Genomic DNA, 16,411 nt, shown 5'->3' with positions numbered 1-16,411 from the left:
GCTGGTCCTACACACACCCATACTAGGTGCCCAAGAACAACTGGGCCTTCCTGAAAAGCTTCCCTTATTAGGATAAAAAGAGGCCACCTTCCAGTGTGAGAGCTGAGAGAGAGGGAGCTTCAGCTCTTTTCCTTATATTCCTGAGGCCACCAGCGGGGCAGCCTTCAGGGCACAAACACCTCTCTTTCCCTTATTGTAGAGCTGAGACAGAAAGGCCTTTCCAAAAAGGGGAAGAAGAAAAATATTTACTAAAATGCAGTGGGAAAATAAATTACGGAAACTGTATTCAACATAAAAACATCCACATTTACAAAGCTGCAGTCCTGATAAACAACCACCCAGGGATCCAGCACTGAGCTTAATCAGTCCTAAATCCCCTCATCTGCTTTGGAGGGGCTGGGTCAGCAGAACCTCACCAGGGTGGGACTTGGTTTCCTGATTCTCAAGGGCTGGTCAGATGAGCTGGAACGGCTTGGTCCCAAGCAAACCCGAAATGACCCTTCTCCAACCATGAAGTGTTGTGTGTGTTTTGTTTAGTTAGTACTGAAGATTTCTTTGTACTCCTCTGACTTTGACTGGTCTCTCAAGTAAACTGGGTTCTGGAATGAAGATTCTTCTAGTTCTTCTGGCTGCTGTGGAGAGAAGACGGTCAGTTCAGGCACTGCCATGAGCACTTCCTTCAGACAAAATCACCCATGGCCTTGGGGGTGGGGCAGCCCAGCAGGTGTCAGACGTGAGACAGGATTAGAACTGCTCACTCCCGGCCCATGGGCCTCATCACAGCACTCTTACCTGATGGCCAGAGTCAAACTGTGGTGCCAGTGCAGCAGCTCCTCCTGGTCTGTGCACATAAGCAGTAGCTTCTCATGGGGAAAGGACAGCTAGGGAGAAATCACCACTTAGTGCAGGGCTCAGAAAGGTCCAGGCTAAAGCTGAAGGCCTTGCTGTTTCCATGAAGGTAATTCAGGCTTGAGTTGAGAACTAGGGATGAACCCCAACCCCCCCCCCATCTCAATGCAGGTGGCTTAGTTCCTCTGAAGGGGGCCTAGGCCAAGGGGATAAATAGTACATAGGCATTCGAGGCCTGTTTTGAGCCTCTCCTACCGAACTAGGGCTCCCGCCCATAACTTACGCTGAGCAGTCCACCACAAGGGCCTCCTGAGTGGCCAAAGACTCTGTGGAGTTGACACTGGGCCATGGGGTAGAGGGCACGGCAGGCAAAGGTGCCACTCTGCAGCAGGTGCAGTGGGGGTCGAGGTTTGGCCATGAGGAGCACATCAGAGAAGAGGAAGAACATTCGGGGCCGGGGCTCCCCATGGGGAGGCACTACCAGTAGCCAGCCCTGGCGTAGGAACCAGCGACCTGGGGGGCGGTGGGAGAGCTGTTATTCTGGTGCAGCTCCAGGACCATGATCCATGGGAGCAGAAAGAAGGGGAGGCTAAGGAAATAGGGCATTTGTGCTGGCAATACATAAAAAGGGTCAGAAAAGGGGAGTTTGAGGATTGGAGATGGGGTGGGGCACAGAGAAGGGGAGCGTGCAGTACCTGAGGTAAGCCCCTTTGCCTGGCGGCCACTGAGCAAAGCCTGAACACGCCGGAGGTGCTGGTCATTCTTCTGTTTCTGACCAATGCTGTAGACTCTCTGGGCGGTTTCACTTATCAGCCGGGCAGCCCCTGGAACAACATCCCCCACCCCATTCCTGATACAGATTTGACTTTGGGTGACTGATGGTGAGGAAAGGCTATTCTGGAGGGGACTAGGGTGAGGGTCTAACCTCTGGGAGGGCAGGCAGGGCAACAGACACGTTGTGTACATGTCAGTGGAAGATAGGGACATACCAGACATTGTTAGAGGGCAGAACCAGAACAGGAGAGGCAGCCTCCTGCCTGTGTTTCAGAGGAGCAAGAACATACGTGTGAGCTGTTGCTGGTCAGGGCTGTTGGGACCTGTGTTTTCAGCCAAAGCCACAACAAGATTCTCATACCTGGAATTAGACAACTGGAAGTCCATGAGGGGAAGTAGAGTTGCGCAGAATTCCTTCTGCCTGACCTACAGATCGCTCCCGACACACACTTTAGTTGTAAGGCCAGGAAAGACCTGCTTTTTTTTTTTTTTTTAAATGCAATTTTATTTTATTTTATTTTTAAAGATTTTATTTATTTATTTGACAGAGAGAGATCACAAGTAGATGGAGAGGCAGGCAGAGAGAGAGAGATAGAGGAAAGCAGGCTCCCCGCTGAGCAGAGAGCCCGATGCGGGACTCGATCCCAGGACCCTGAGATCATGACCTGAGCCGAAGGCAGCGGCTTAACCCACTGAGCCACCCAGGCACCCCAGGAAAGACCTGCTTTTGATGGTTGCATCCCTTTCTTTCATCTGGGACTCAGAACCCCGGGCTCACCCCACATGGCCCTCTGCTTCCATCTTCCCACACTGAAGAGTCAGGAGCAAACTGACCATGATTTGGGAGTCTAGTTCCCAAGATTGATGAAAATTAATCCATCCAAGGAGGATGCTAAAGACAACCTGACTAGATGCTCTTAACATCCCCAGGAACAAAAATCTAAGGTAGGCGAACCTCTCACCTCAACAAACTCTTCCAGATACCTTGCTTCTATTACAGGCCCCCTCACTTCAGTGCAGACTTCCACATTCCTAGCTAAGGGCCTGAGCTGCAGACCCCAGCTACTCCAGTGGGTTCACATTTACTCTTGCAAGAGGTTTTTAAGAGCGGTTGGTCCCAGGAGAGAGGCAATGGGACAGAAGCCATAAACCCCACAAAGCTGAGAGCAGTGATCATACAGACCCAGAAAAGAGAGGTTGGCTGAATCCAGGGGAGTTTACTCACTGCTGGAGCCTCTGCAGAGGCAGAGGGAGCAGGTCCTGAAGATGAAGGCTCCCAAACTCAGGGCGGCCTTCCTGAAGTCGCACAAACCTCCGGAAATGCTTGTTTTTCTTTAGTTGCTCCTGGAGTGATAGGGAAAGGATTGGCAGCAGGGAGAGAAGCCACTCCTTATATTGTATTCATCTGTGTACACACACACACACACACACACCCCAGCCCTCTGTAAGCTGTGTGCTCCTGAGAGAAGCCCTACAGTGAACTTTGGAGAGATGGGGGACACCTACAGGGCTGTAGAAATGTAGGAACAGTATGAGTGAAGTTTGGAGTTCCAGAGGAAGAGGCAATGTATGGGGCAAGAGGGGAAGAACTTGATATTATCTTCCGGTTACCTGCAGGGTGGTCCGGGACCTCTCTGCGTTGGCAGCAAATTCGGTGTAGAGCTCCAGGTGGGGGCAGAAGTTTTCCAGCCCCTCTCCCCAGTGCCCTCCTTCGAGGTAGGGAAGCAGCTCTCTGCGTGGGTGAGGATAGTAAAAGTAATCCAACAACTACTCAGGCACCACCTCATTGAATTCTCATAACCTTGCCCTGGAGGTAGTGGTATTATCCCATTTTACAGATGGAAGGTGGGGCAGGGTAAGGCACTGGGCCAAGACCACAGGTGAGGCAACTGGCAGACTCCGTGTATGAACTTGGGTCTCCCCCGACTCCAAGCTTCGTGAACTGCCAGAGGCGAGTGCCCCCCCTTTCCCCTCGCCCCTTCTACTCACTGGCTGGCGCCGTAAATGAGCTCCCAGGGCCCAAAGAGGGCCTGACGCTCTGCAGGTCGCAGGGTGCCCTTGGCTTTCAGAATCCCCACGAAGTACTGCGGAAGGAGAGTACGGGTATATAATCTGCCGGAAGAGGAGGCTAATGCCAAGCCGCTGCTAGAAACTAGAATGCCTGAGCTCCCTAAATGCAGGCGGCCGGCCCAAGACCCACTATACCTCGCAGAGACCCTCCTATACCCTGGGGTCCCCGCCCCATACGGGAGGGCGTGCGCGGCCGCACCGTGGCCACCAGCCCCAGCTGTTCCTGGTAGCGCCGCTCGGTCTCCAGCAGCTCCCGGGCAGTGCAGGCGCGTTTCCGCTCCCAACGGGCACGCTGCTCTTGAACTGTGCACCGTCTGCTGGCGCCCCATCCCTCCATGCCAAGCTGAGGGGTCCGTTCTTCCGGCCGCGGCCCGCCAGACATTCAAATCCCAACCGCTCCCGGGGCGGGGCCAGAGAGAGGAGTGCGCCCCCTGGCGCCGGGAGGCTGCGCGCAGGACGGAGCATGCGCGGCGGCCCGCGGAAAGGCCTTGAGTCTCTGCGGTTAGGGCCTTGCCCTACCGCCAGGGCGGCGCTGCAGGTGCGAGAAGCCAGCTCAGGCAGCGCTGAGTGGGGCAGGTGGGTGGCCCTCCTCTGGAAGGGCGCTAAGTTGGGGCTGTAGTCTGGACCTTGGAAAGCAGACATCAGCGGGACCTCAGTGTCCTCTATCTGTAAAATTAGGAAGGAGGCAATAATTACCGTACATATTCTCTCCTGGGCCTGTGCCAGATCTGGGGTCCAGTCGTCCCCAGTGCTTTCACTACTAGGAAACCTCAGGGGTCAGAAGGTTTGAAATGTTTTGGCCCTTGGACAAAAGTTTATAGGTTTTAAGTTACTAACTCGTTTTTTCCTTTCATACTGATCCAAAACCTGACAGCCCATTAGCTCCTGATTAGCAAATGTCAGTAACTAAGGTGGTGGTCAGAATTGCTGTAATTCTGGTCAAAGGCGCAAGCTTGTAGTTGATTAGTCTGTGCTACCCCGTCAAAGATAAAATGGACCAGATTTTCCTTACTTCGTTAGGTCTTTCGAGAAATTGGCAGTAGCCCTAGAGGGTAAATTGGCAGAGCCATTTTGCCAGTATGTATGAGAAGTCTTAAAATGTGCTTACTCTTGGGGTGCCTGGGTGGCTCAGGTCCTGATCCCAGGGTCTTGGGATGGAGCCCCACATTGTGCTCTCTCCTCAGCAGGGAGCCTGCTTCCCTTCCTCTCTCTCTCTCTGCGTGCCTCTCTGCCTATTTGTGATCTCTGTCAGTCAAATAAATAAATAAATATCTTTTTTTTTAAAAATGTGCTTACTCTTATCACCTAGAAATTCCATTTTTAGGAATGCACCCTAAAGAAATAGATATGTGAACAAAAATATGTATACCAAAAAAAAAAATATATATATATATGTATACCAGAATGGGTGGTACAGTGTTGTTTGTAACCTTATAAAATTGGAAGCCTTCTAAATGTCCAGTGGTAGAGAATCGGCTAGGAAAATTATGGTACAGCTATTTGAAGGAATATGAAAGCATTACAAATGTAAAAAACCTATCAATATGGAAAAACAGGCAGAGTATATTGCCAAGACCAAAAAAACCAGGCTAACAAAGCTCTTTGTATAATATGATCCCATTTAGGTATAGCATATATAGGACTGGAAGGATAAGCAATTAAGAGATAGTTGTGGTTGTTATCTCTGGGTGATGGGATTGAAGTTAATGCACTCTACAAATATTTTTTTAAGCATCTAATCTGTGTCAGGCACTGGGTCGCTGAGGTTAAAGAGGTGAATGGGACAAATAAGATGATTTTTTAAAAGTCTCTTAATGTTTTTCTCCTTTTTGTAAGTTTTCTGCTGGAGCATGCAAGCATTACATTTTATTTATTTATTATTTTTTAAGATTTTATTTATTTATTTGACAGAGCACAGGTAGGGGGAGCAGCAGGCAGAGGGAGAGGGAGAATCAGGGGAGCCTGATGCAGGGCTTGATCCCAGGACCCTGGGATCATGACCTAAGGCAAAAGCAGATGCTTAAATGACTGAGCCACCCAGGTGCCCTGCATGGATTACTTTTTTTTTTTTTTTTAAGATTTTATTCATCTATTTGACAGACATAGATCACAAGCAGGCAGAGAGGCGGAAGCAGGCTCCCTGCTGAGCAGAGAGCCCGACGCAGGGCTCGATTCCAGGACCCTGAGACCATGACCTGAGCCGAAGGCAGAGGCCCAACCCACTGAGCCACCCAGGCACCCCCATGCATTACTTTTTAACCGGAAAAAAAATACTATTAAAGACCAAAATGTTAAGAAACTTTCAGACCCTGCATTCCTCCCACTGTGGAACCCTAGTTATTTGGAACCCAAGACAAAAACCAGAGTACTGTTAGGATTTTGAGGTCCCCTCTAGCTCACTGACATTCTAAGAATTCTAAGGAGAAATGCTGGACTTAGATCAGGGAAAAACAACTTGAAGGGTTGAATGGCGGAAAGAGAAAGTTTGGGTCAGACTGGACCTTGGACTCAAGGAAACTGATGATACCATATAGGTGAGGACTAGTTACACACTCTTCAGTGAATGTGGGGCAGTCCACACTAGGAGTTCATGGCAAGATGGGACAGATAATCCCACAGTAATCTATATCACTAGGAGTCTCTTCTGCAGCCATGGGATGAGCAGAAACATGGCCCTAAATGTCTGAAGGCACAGACCCTAATGACCAAAGACTTGGCCATAAACACCACAGAGAGGCCATGCACAGGCAGGTGGTGCCCCAGTCAGTTGGTCCTGAGTACACCATGTCCCAACCTGGGAAAGGTCCCAGAGTAAGACTCTGGGAGCTTGAACCGGTTTTAGAGTTTGGCAGTCTCCCAGCTGCAAAGGCATGATCCAGGGTCAGAGTCTATACTCCCCACCCAGACCAGAGACACAGTCACACACAGAAACAGAGCACTGAAGAAAGAGACAGCAGCGTGGAGAATGGCATTTGGAAAATTAAAAGGCTGAAACAGAGAGAGACCTGCACATAGACACAGATCTAGGCTCTGAAACATTGACTAAAAGCAGCTGAAATGGCAGAGAGGCAGGTGGATGTAGAGTGCTGCAGAGAAGTGTATCAGGAAATCTTGACAGAGACCAAAAAAGGAAACGATGGAAATATGAAGAACATTTGGAAAGAGGGAAAATGAAGTAAAGCTGGGATGGGTCTTGGAGAAAGATCTCCACACATACAGACTCCAGACCCCAGTAAGCATGGTGCTTCTGTCTACTGTGGCTGCCCATGACCTCTTCCACCTCAACTAGACTTGTCATTACTACATTATGTCTTGTCCAAGTCCATCCAATTTGGTACTAGCATGTACCCTCCATGTGTCAGTGTCTAACCAAGGTGCTGACATCACAGCCAACCCAGACAATAAGCTGACCTTCCACATTGCACACTGGATCAGATTTCCATGGATGGCTCTTAATTTGGCTCCAGAAATAGCAACCTGGATTGTTAGGCTGCCACCCTCCTTGGAGGACAGCAATTGTTCAGCTCTGTGCAAGTTTTGGTATACACTGTGACAGTTAATCTGACAAGGCAGATAATTTGGGGTGCTGTAAAAATGTGACCTCATGCTCTTGGAACAGTTGTGGTTTGGCAAACACAAGTCATCCGACAATGAACTCCCTGAGGGCAGGGAAGCCATCTTAGTTGATTTGGTTTTCCTCAAGTCCTGACAAGGTGATCTGCAGAGAGAAAAATGCTCCATAATGGTTGGTGAATAAAAGACTTAATCAAATACTGGACCCTGCCCTTATGGAACTCAATGCTATTAGAGCAGATAAAATGTCATAAATCACCATAATATAAGTTGGATGGTGGGCAAGGTTATTAGTAAGGGTAGGCAAAGAACTGTGGTGGTTCAGTGGCCCCAGAAATCCCTTCCTGTGGAAGAGAGTGGAGAAGGTGGCCTTTGAGCTGAGTCTTGAATCATAGGAGGGACTTAGTAGAGACAGTAAAACTATTTTACAGGGCAGTGGGTACAGAAGTACTGATTCATGACAGTGGAAGCTGCCTGGGCCTCTGCTGTGCCAGGCATTACCTCTTTATTATTATTATCATTATTATTATTTTTAAAGATTTTATTTATTCATTTGCAGAGAGATCACAAGTAGGCAGAGGCAGGTGAAGAGAGGGGGGAAGCAGGCTCCCTGCTGAGTAGAGAGCCCGATGCATGGCTCAATCCCAGGACCCTAAGATCGTGACCTGAGCTGAAGGCAGAGGGTTAACCTACTGAGCCACCCAGGCACCCCTATTTTTTTTTAATATTTTATTTATTTATTTGACAGAGATCACAGCAGGCAGAGAAGCAGGCAGAGAGAGAAAGGGAAGCAGGCTCCCCGCCAAGCAGAGAGCCCAATGCGGGGCTCGATCCCTGGACCCCAAGACCATGACCTCAGCCGAAGGCAGAGGCTTTAACCCACTGAGCCATCCAGGCGTCCCTATTTTTTTTTTTTTTAAGATTTTATTTGGAGGGGGTGGGAGGTGGGGTACCAGGTGGTGGGTATTATAGAGGGCATGGATTGCACAGAGCACTGGGTGTGTAATAATGAATACTGTTATGCTGCAAATAAGTAAATAAATAAATATATATATAAATAAATAAGATTTTATTTATTTATTTGACACAGAGAGATCACAAGTAGGCAGAGAGGCAGGCAGAGAGAGAGAGAGGAGGAAGCAGGCTCCCTGCCGAGCAGAGAGCCCAGTGTAGGACCTGATATCAGGGCCCTGAGATCATGACCTGAGCTGAAGGCAGAGGCTTTAACCCACTGAACCACCCAGGCGCCCTAGGCATTACCTTTTTAGATAAGAGATTAGTAGAGACCCCAGAGAAGAGGGAGGTAGAAGGAGCGCCCTGAAGCTAGGAACTAGTGCTCAACAGGATTAGAAATACTTCAACATGTTTCTCTAATGCATACAATCATACCGGCACATATCTATTGAATTTAGCCCCAGATAGGAACTTCTCGAGATGGCCTTAATCTCTTTTGGTTTGTTGAAGCTGTGGGGACCTTACTAGAATGCGAGCTACAGAACAGTAGAGGTGGGTTCTCTAGTTCAGTGCTGCATCCCTAGGGGAGGCTCAATGTTTCTCAAATGAACAGGCATACTGGGAACCCCAAGTCCATTCTTAGGGTCCTTTCAGTCTTCATCTCCTTGTACCTGCTCTCCCCCTCAAATCCATGCTCCACACCAGCACTCAGCACAACCTAATATGAGAATTGGATTCTGTCATTCTCCTGCACAAGATACTTGATGCCTTTCCTTTGCACAAAATACCATTCTCCCCATTGTTTTTAGCAATCGAATTGCTACTTCTCCAAAATCCAGATCAGATTTTGCCTACTTCTATATTACTTTCTAAGGCAGAATTAATCGCTCTCCACTGAATATTGTGCCCTCACTCACTAGACAGTGAGCTCCTTAGGGCAGGGATTGTGTCTTATTCATTTCTGTACATTTAGTCCATAGCCCAGTGCTGGACATAGTAGATGCTAAATAAATTTTGTTAAATATAAGAGTGAATGGTATTCCCAGCAGTGAGAACTAGATGAACAAAGGTGGTCAAAGGTCTGGGGGGGGAAAATGAATGTTTTAATTTGGCTGGAGTATGAGGGAGAATAGTAGGAGATAAAATGGAAAGGATTCTTGGGTAAGATTTTGAAGGACTTGAAAGTCAACTAGAGGAAGAAGATGGGCAGATGGAAGCTAATGAAGGTTTTTGAGCAGATGTATAATATGAAAAACCAATTTATTGTAAAGTCATCACAGTCCCTCTTCTACATATACTCAGTTTTGCATTTAAAGATTTTTTATTTACTTATTTGACAGAGACACACTAAGAGAGGGAACATAAGCAGAGCGAGTGGGAGAGGGAGAAGTGGGTTTCCCACCGAGCAGGGAGCCTGATGGGGGGCTCCATGCGGGGCTCAATCCCACGACCCTGCGATCATGACCTGAGAAGGCAGACACTTAAGGACTGAGTCACCCATGTGCCCCACTCAGTTTTCCATTTATACTCAGATTTGCCTCCCATCTACCTATCTGTCCTCCTGCTCCCAGGCTTCCCCAGCAGCTTGTCTTACCCCTTTATCTGCTCCCTGGCTAGGCCAGGGATATATACATGGGCTGCTTCCCCTCTCAGCCAGAGGCTGTGGGGCCCCCAACTCCCTGACTTTCCCCTTCTCTGCCTGGGCAGCAGGCCAGGGTTAGCTGAGGCTGGCTGGTGAGCAGCTAGGCGGTGCCAGGGGGAGCCTGTGTAGTGCCAGGTGGTGCCTTGGATTCCAGGCTAAGCCTGTGACCCCGATAACCTCCTGCCTGTGCACATACCTGCCCCTCGCACCACCCCCATTCAGGCTTTGGTATCGGGGAGGGGGCACAGGGCCAGGCAGACCCACAGGACTTTGGCTCCATCTCTACAAAAGGGCCCTCTGTGAGTCAGCCTGCTCCCCTCCAGGCTTGCTCCTCCCCCATCCAGCTCCTGTTTCCGATGCACGTACAGCCCGTACACACCGTGTCTGGGACACCCCACAGTCAGCCACATGGCTCCCCTGTGCCCCAGACCCTGGCTCCCTCTGTCGATCCCAGCCCTTTCTCCAGGCCCTGCCCTGCAACTGCTGCTTGCACTGCTGCTCCTGGTGCCTGCCCATGCCCAGAGCCTGTCCCGTATACAGGGGACGCCTGAGTTGGGAGGAGATTCATCTGGGGAAGATGATCAACTGGACGGGGAAAAGCTACCCAGTGAAGAGGACCTACCCAGAGAGGACCCACCCGGAGACGAGGACCTACTGGGAGAGCAGGACCCATCTGGAATGAAGACTGAACCAGGAAAAGAGGACTCTCTGAAGTTAGAGGATCTGCCTACTGTTGAGGCACCCAGGGACCCCCAAGGCTCCCAGAATAATGACTACAGGCACAACAAAGGTAAGCGGTCATCGGCCCTCCAAATCTAGACTCCAGGAGGTTTGTCCTTCCCACACTAAACCCCAGCCCAGGCAGGGATTATTCAGAGAAGGAATGGAGTCTGCCCTCTGACAGTAGTCTTTCCCATCCCCAGGGGATCTCATGCCACTAGACCCTTCCCCCTTTCAGAGCTAGAAGGGGATGAATGGGGAGACAAAAAGCACAGAGGGAGCAAGGTGAGCAGGAAGAGATGAGAAAGAAAAAAGGGGAGGTTGGAGAGGAGAAAGATGCAGAATGTGGAAAGAGAGAAGACAGGTGGAGAGAAGTAGGAATATGAGGGAAGAGAAGAGAAAGGATGGCAGGGGTGGTTGGGAAGCAGAGGAGGAGCCAGAGGGCTTGTAGAGATCACCTTATCTTCAGTCTACAGATGAAGAAAATGAGACCTGGGAAGAGGGAATAAGAAGTAGGGGAACCCGGTATTTTGATTCAGAAACCAGGAACCTTGGGAAGGGAGAAAGAGAAGAGGGTCTATTGATTTGGGCCTGGGGACTGAGGCCCCCACCTACTTTACAAAGACACCGGTTGCAAACTGGTATCTCTGAGACCAGTAGGATCTTTGGTCTACCAAGCTGTGGTGTTATATTTGGTTGCAATCCGTTGTGCTTTATATCTGGCCACGTTAGGTATTTTGGTTACCTGCTATGACCCTGTAAGACATCTGAGTTGGAGAACCCCTACTAGTAAGGGGGATCCATCTCTTTCTGGCCGCTGGGGAGGGACTGGGCTTGAAGATCGGCTTTTCATTCTTCTCATTGATGCAGGGGATGACCACAGTCATTGGCGCTATGGAGGTGAGACACCTACCCCCTGCACACCCAGCCTGGGCACCCTGCTCTGATCTGACCCCCCAGCCATCCCGAACTCTGATCTTGGGTGTCCCACCCACTGCATCCATGTCTGACAGTCCCCAACGCGCAGCCTGCTCCCTGTTTCTGTCCACATCCCTGATTTCTATTTCCCGCCCCATGCTTTCTCACTCCACCCCCTCCCTTTTTCTATCCCGCTTTCCTATTTCTGATCTTGTCACCAGACTGCCTGTCCACACTCTCTCACTCCAGGCGACCCGCCCTGGCCTCAGGTGTCCCCAGCCTGCGCAGGCCGCTTCCAATCGCCGGTAGATATCCACCCAGAGCTCGCCGCATTCTGCCGGGCTCTGCAACCCCCCGAACTCCTGGGCTTTGAGCTCCCGAAACTCCCAGAACTGCGCCTGCGCAACAATGGCCACACGGGTGAGGGAGGGGTCTCGCTGCGGAGTCTCGGGTAGGAGGCGGGGAAGGTATTTGCTGAACAGGGACCCGTCCAGAGCCGAAGGCCCACCAGGCGGGTGCTTGGGAGTTAGGCTGGCCCTTCCGGGTAGGCTGGTCCTCTCGGCTCACCTGCCTCTTCCCTCGCAGTGCAGCTGACTCTGCCGCCGGGGCTGGAGATGGCCCTGGGTCCCGGGCGGGAGTACCGGGCCCTGCAGTTGCATCTGCACTGGGGGGCTGCGGGTCGCCCGGGCTCGGAGCACACGGTTGACGGCCACCGTTTCCCAGCCGAGGTGAGCGCGCAGCGGAGAGGCGAAGGGGGGCGCTGGGCCGGGGGTCTTGCCCACTTCTACCCTGTTTCTCTCCAGATCCATGTGGTTCACCTCAGCACTGCATTTGCCAAAGTTGATGAAGCCTTGGGGCGTCCCGGGGGGCTGGCCGTGTTGGCCGCCTTTCTGCAGGTACCAGCCCTGGACACCCCTATCACCTGCTTCCCCACGCCCCAGGGCTCACTGTAGCTTGACCCCAGAGATCCCATCCTAGCACACTCACCCTGGCACCTGGCCGTCCTCATTCACTCATTAATTCATTCGACACGCCCTGTAAGCCGGGCGCTGAGCCACACAAAGGATTCCGAAAACCGTGGCTCCGCCTACAGCCGGTGGGGGAGGCTGATACAAAGGGCACAGACAGAGGAAAAGAGGTGGTCAGAGAAAGCTTCACAGAGGAGGTCAAACTTGAAGCCTTCAGTAGTGGAAAACAAAAGATGTTCCATGCAGAGCCAATAGTGTATGTGGAGTAAGAATATATCCACTCAGGGAATGGCTGTGGAACGGGGTGGGGGCGGGGGGAACGCCAGGAAGAGTAATTTATTGAATACTCCTGTGACCTATAATTTCCGTTTTGTGTAATGCAGTGAAGCCTAGAGAATTATTTAGTGACATCTTTGGACCTGTATGGATCCAGGCTACATACACAGTGATTAGAAGAGGCTAGTAAAATGGGTAGATGGTGAGATACCTTCTAGGCTCTGTCACTGCCTTACTGACTCTTTAACGCCAGCCTTAACAGCACAAAGTTCAGAGAAGTGCCTCTGAGATAGCATGTCCTTGCTCCAAAGACAAACACATGAATTATTCAGGTGAATGTAGAGGAAATGTGAATGCAAGGTTATTATGGTTTTCTGTGGGGAGACCATGTGTGTGTATGTGGATGTAGGATCAGTGAGACTGGAAAAGATAGTAGGACCCAGGTCACTGGAGGCTTCCTATCCTAGGAAAGTGACCCACCTTCTCCTCCAACTTACCATTGAAAATCAGTCCACCAAGCAGGTTAAATTCGTTTGCAAATAAAAGTAAATCCACTGAGTAGTAATACACAAGACTTTGTGTTCTCCCAGCATTCTCAGAGTATGGGAAGCCCACCTCACCTTCAGGCCTCCAGCCACGACCTTGGATACCTGTAAAATCCTGTCTTGAACTGTCATTTCCCAGGAGGGTCCAGAAGAAAACAGTGCCTATGAGCAGTTGCTGTCACATTTGGAAGAAATTACTGAGGAAGGTCAGTTTGTTGGTTTGGCCACTACCCTCAATACCCTTGTTCCTAAAGAACTGTCCTTGGGGAGGCTTAGGTGTGAGGATGGAGATGGGTTGGCTCCCACAGGCAGGGAACCAACGTGTGAACTGACTGTGAGCTTGACAATAATTACAAAGCTGAGCAGAGGCCCACAGGCTTTATGGCTAAAAACCAAAATAAACAGACAAAAACCTCACCCCACCCCCCCAAAAACCCAAAACTCCACAAAACCCCAAATCAAAACAAAAACCAAAAGAAGACACAAAACAAGCCCCCCCCAACAAAAGCATTTGGAACTTCAGAGGCTGAGTCCAGAGAGCTAAAATTTTTCTGAAAATTCTCTATTTCTCCTCCATAAGCATCAAATATTTTAAAGTTGTACTTTTGCTGGAAATCTTTGCCTTCTCAGTCACTCTAAGTTATTTTATTTTATTTTTTTAGAAGATTTTATTTATTTATTTGACAGAGAGAGAGAGATCCCAAGCAGGCAGAGAGGGAGGGAGAGAGAGAGGCAGAAGCAGGGCTCCCTGCTGAGCAGAGAGCCCAATTCGGGGCTCGATTCCAGGACCCTGAGATCATGACCTGGGCTGAAGGCAGAGGCTTAACCCACTGAGCCACCCAGGTGCCCCTCACTCTAAGTAATTTTAAACCTCACTTCTGGAACTTACATTTTACCAAACTGGAGGGAACTGTGCTTTTTTGAGTTTTGTGTCTGTTTTTTATGGTTTCAAATGTTTATATTTACAAGTTACTCTGCTCATTCCCTCCCCCCCCTTTTTAAAAAATTTTATTTATTTATTTGACACAGAAAGAGATCATAAGTAGGCAGAGAGGCAGGCAGAGGGGGTGGGGTGGGGTGGGGTGAGGTGGAAGCAGGCTCCCTGCTGAGCAGAGAGCCTGATTGGGGGGGGCGGGTTCTGACCCTGAGATTGTGTCCTGAGCCTAAAGCAGAGGCTTAACCCACTGAGCCCCACCCAGGCACCCCCTCATTTTTCCTTTTGATTCATTTTGGGTTTAAATCTGTAGTCCAGCATGTTATCATAGTATGCAGAATAAGAGTGAAGACTCAGGGAGGACGTTGGGAGCACTTCTTTCACTCTGTGAGGACCCACAGACTTTTTACCTTATTCTGAGTTAGGTCTTATGCTGAGTTATGGGAAGGGACATACTTAGTGAAGAAGTGGTCTCAGTAAGTTGCATCAGCTAGGCTTCTGGGAGGCGAAACTGTATCCCTATACTCCAAAGCTTCGGAGGGAAGCAGTCCAGGTGGGATTCTGGCACAGGTCCTCTCCACAGACTCAGAGACTTGGGTCCCTGGCCTGGATGTATCTGCGCTGCTGCCCTCTGACCTCAGCCGCTACTTCCGCTATGAGGGGTCTCTAACCACACCCCCCTGCGCCCAGGGGGTCATCTGGACTGTGTTCAACCAGACAGTGAGGCTGAGTGCGAAGCAGGTGGGGCTGGGGCATGGTGGTGACACGGGATGTGGGGGAAAGGGGTGTAGGGATGAGATCAAGGTGCATAAAGAGATGAAGCAGCTGGATGGGGGACGAGGGGGACAGAGAGGGTGAAGCCCTGAGTGCTGGCGGTGAGTAGGCCTGTGACCATTTCATTTTCTTGTCATGAGCCTACCCCCACAGCTGTCTCCTGACTTCCCTAGCTTCACACCCTCTCTGGCTCCCTGTGGGGACCCGATGACTCAAGGCTACAACTGAACTTCCGAGCAACGCAGCCTTTGAATGGGCGAATAATCGAGGCCTCCTTCCTCACTGAAACAGAGACCAGCCCCAGGACTGTTGAGCCAGGTGCAGCTTTGTGGTGACCCATAGTGCCATGTCCCCCCCCACCAATCCCAGATCCATCATCCTCCCATGTGTCTTCATTTGTGCCTGTGTCTGTCACTGGCAGTCACAGACCCTGGTTCTAATGTGTCCTTTTCCTCTTCAGTCCACCTGAATTCCTGCCTTGCTGCTGGTGAGTCTGTGCCCCATCTCTGGCCCCTGACCCGTTGGCATCATTCAGCCTCAGGAGCTAGGACCACCCCTACCCCTTCTCCTTTTCTGCAGAACAGACCTCCAACCCCAATTAGATAGAGTGTCAGATCAAGGGAGAGAGGATTCCGCTGTCCCCAGGGCAAAAGTTAATTAGCATGAAGCTACAGAAATCTCCTAGCATCCTCCTTCTCAAACAATCTCTTTTACTTTGCTTTTAGGTAAGAAAAAGAGGTGCTTATCTTATTCTTTCTTGTGTATCCAACCCCATTCCTTTGTGGGCCTCTTCTGGATTCTGACACTGAGGGCAGCTGGAGAACCTCGGGGGCAGGGTGGGGGATACACTGAAGCAGGCTGAGGGAATCCTACAGACTCCTTGTCACCCTGAGGCAGCCTCTCCTCTCCCTCCAGGTGACATCCTGGCGCTGGTTTTTGGCCTCCTCTTTGCAGTCACAAGCATCGCCTTCCTTGTGCAAATGAGAAGGCAGCAAAGGTACACCTGCCCACTTCCTGACACCCCTCTTCCTCAGGCCCACTTCCCTGGATGAGTCCAGAACAGTTTCATGCACATTGGGGTTTTCTGATTGGACTTTTGTGTTGTGTAGACTCCGAAGTGGGACCAAAGGGAATGTTAGCTACCACCCAGCAGAGGTCACGGAGACTGTTGCCTAGAGGCCTTGGAACTTGGAGCGGAGAAGCCAGCCAGAAGAATCTGAGGGGGAGCTGGAGACTTTGTCCTGTCCTACCCTTTATACCACTTTCTTTTTAAGGGCCAAATGTTTTTTAAAATAAATGTTAATAAAATATATGGAAGGCAGCTCTGTTCCCCAGATGAGGAGGATGGTGTATTTATTTCCTATTGCTGCCTTTAAAAATCACCACAAACTTAATGGTAATGCAAATTTATCCT

The 16,411-nt window shown here is 50.2% G+C and overlaps 2 protein-coding genes across 4 annotated transcripts; one reads left to right on the top strand and one right to left on the bottom strand.

The window, feature by feature from the left end:
• Window positions 1-231: 231 nt before the first annotated feature.
• ARHGEF39 (Rho guanine nucleotide exchange factor 39) lies at window positions 232-4,067 on the bottom strand. 3 transcript variants are annotated; one of them, XM_044265410.1, is made up of 9 exons: window positions 3,893-4,067; window positions 3,613-3,707; window positions 3,235-3,355; window positions 2,849-2,967; window positions 1,914-1,984; window positions 1,545-1,673; window positions 1,133-1,362; window positions 793-881; window positions 232-632 (listed from the first exon to the last, which is right to left on the bottom strand). In XM_044265410.1, the coding sequence occupies exons 1-9, from the start codon at window positions 4,028-4,030 to the stop codon at window positions 617-619; spliced, it is 1,008 nt and encodes a 335-aa protein (XP_044121345.1). In that variant the 5' UTR covers window positions 4,031-4,067; the 3' UTR covers window positions 232-616. The 3 variants fall into 3 exon arrangements, with proteins under 3 accessions (XP_044121345.1, XP_044121343.1, XP_044121344.1); XM_044265408.1 differs by having other exon boundaries at window positions 3,613-4,067; XM_044265409.1 differs by having other exon boundaries at window positions 232-629; window positions 3,613-4,067.
• A 6,165-nt stretch (window positions 4,068-10,232) lies between these two features.
• Window positions 10,233-16,318, top strand: CA9 (carbonic anhydrase 9). Its single transcript, XM_044265406.1, has 11 exons — window positions 10,233-10,652; window positions 11,453-11,482; window positions 11,750-11,920; window positions 12,086-12,228; window positions 12,304-12,396; window positions 13,429-13,495; window positions 14,807-14,964; window positions 15,171-15,315; window positions 15,458-15,484; window positions 15,913-15,994; window positions 16,107-16,318. The coding sequence occupies exons 1-11, from the start codon at window positions 10,271-10,273 to the stop codon at window positions 16,171-16,173; spliced, it is 1,365 nt and encodes a 454-aa protein (XP_044121341.1). The 5' UTR covers window positions 10,233-10,270; the 3' UTR covers window positions 16,174-16,318.
• The last annotated feature ends 93 nt before the right edge of the window (window positions 16,319-16,411 follow it).

Source organism: Neovison vison, chromosome 9 (assembly GCF_020171115.1).
Source record: "Neovison vison isolate M4711 chromosome 9, ASM_NN_V1, whole genome shotgun sequence".
Classification (NCBI taxonomy): domain Eukaryota; kingdom Metazoa; phylum Chordata; class Mammalia; order Carnivora; family Mustelidae; genus Neogale; species Neogale vison.
This window is presented reverse-complemented; position numbering and strand designations above follow the sequence as displayed.

Excerpts from the sequence above, each read along its gene's own strand:
- ARHGEF39 (XM_044265408.1), bottom strand. The coding sequence starts at position 4,022 with ATGGGGCGCCAGCAGACGGTGCACAGTTCAAGAGCAGCGTGCCCGTTG. Across the intron at positions 1,363-1,544 it reads GGCAAAGGGGCTTACCTCAG|GTCGCTGGTTCCTACGCCAG; the intron begins GTACTGCACGCT and ends ACCGCCCCCCAG. Across the intron at positions 882-1,132 it reads CTTGTGGTGGACTGCTCAGC|CTGTCCTTTCCCCATGAGAA; the intron begins GTAAGTTATGGG and ends ATTTCTCCCTAG.
- CA9 (XM_044265406.1), top strand. The coding sequence starts at position 10,271 with ATGGCTCCCCTGTGCCCCAGACCCTGGCTCCCTCTGTCGATCCCAGCC. Across the intron at positions 13,496-14,806 it reads GGAAGAAATTACTGAGGAAG|ACTCAGAGACTTGGGTCCCT; the intron begins GTCAGTTTGTTG and ends TCCTCTCCACAG. Across the intron at positions 15,485-15,912 it reads GAATTCCTGCCTTGCTGCTG|GTGACATCCTGGCGCTGGTT; the intron begins GTGAGTCTGTGC and ends CTCTCCCTCCAG.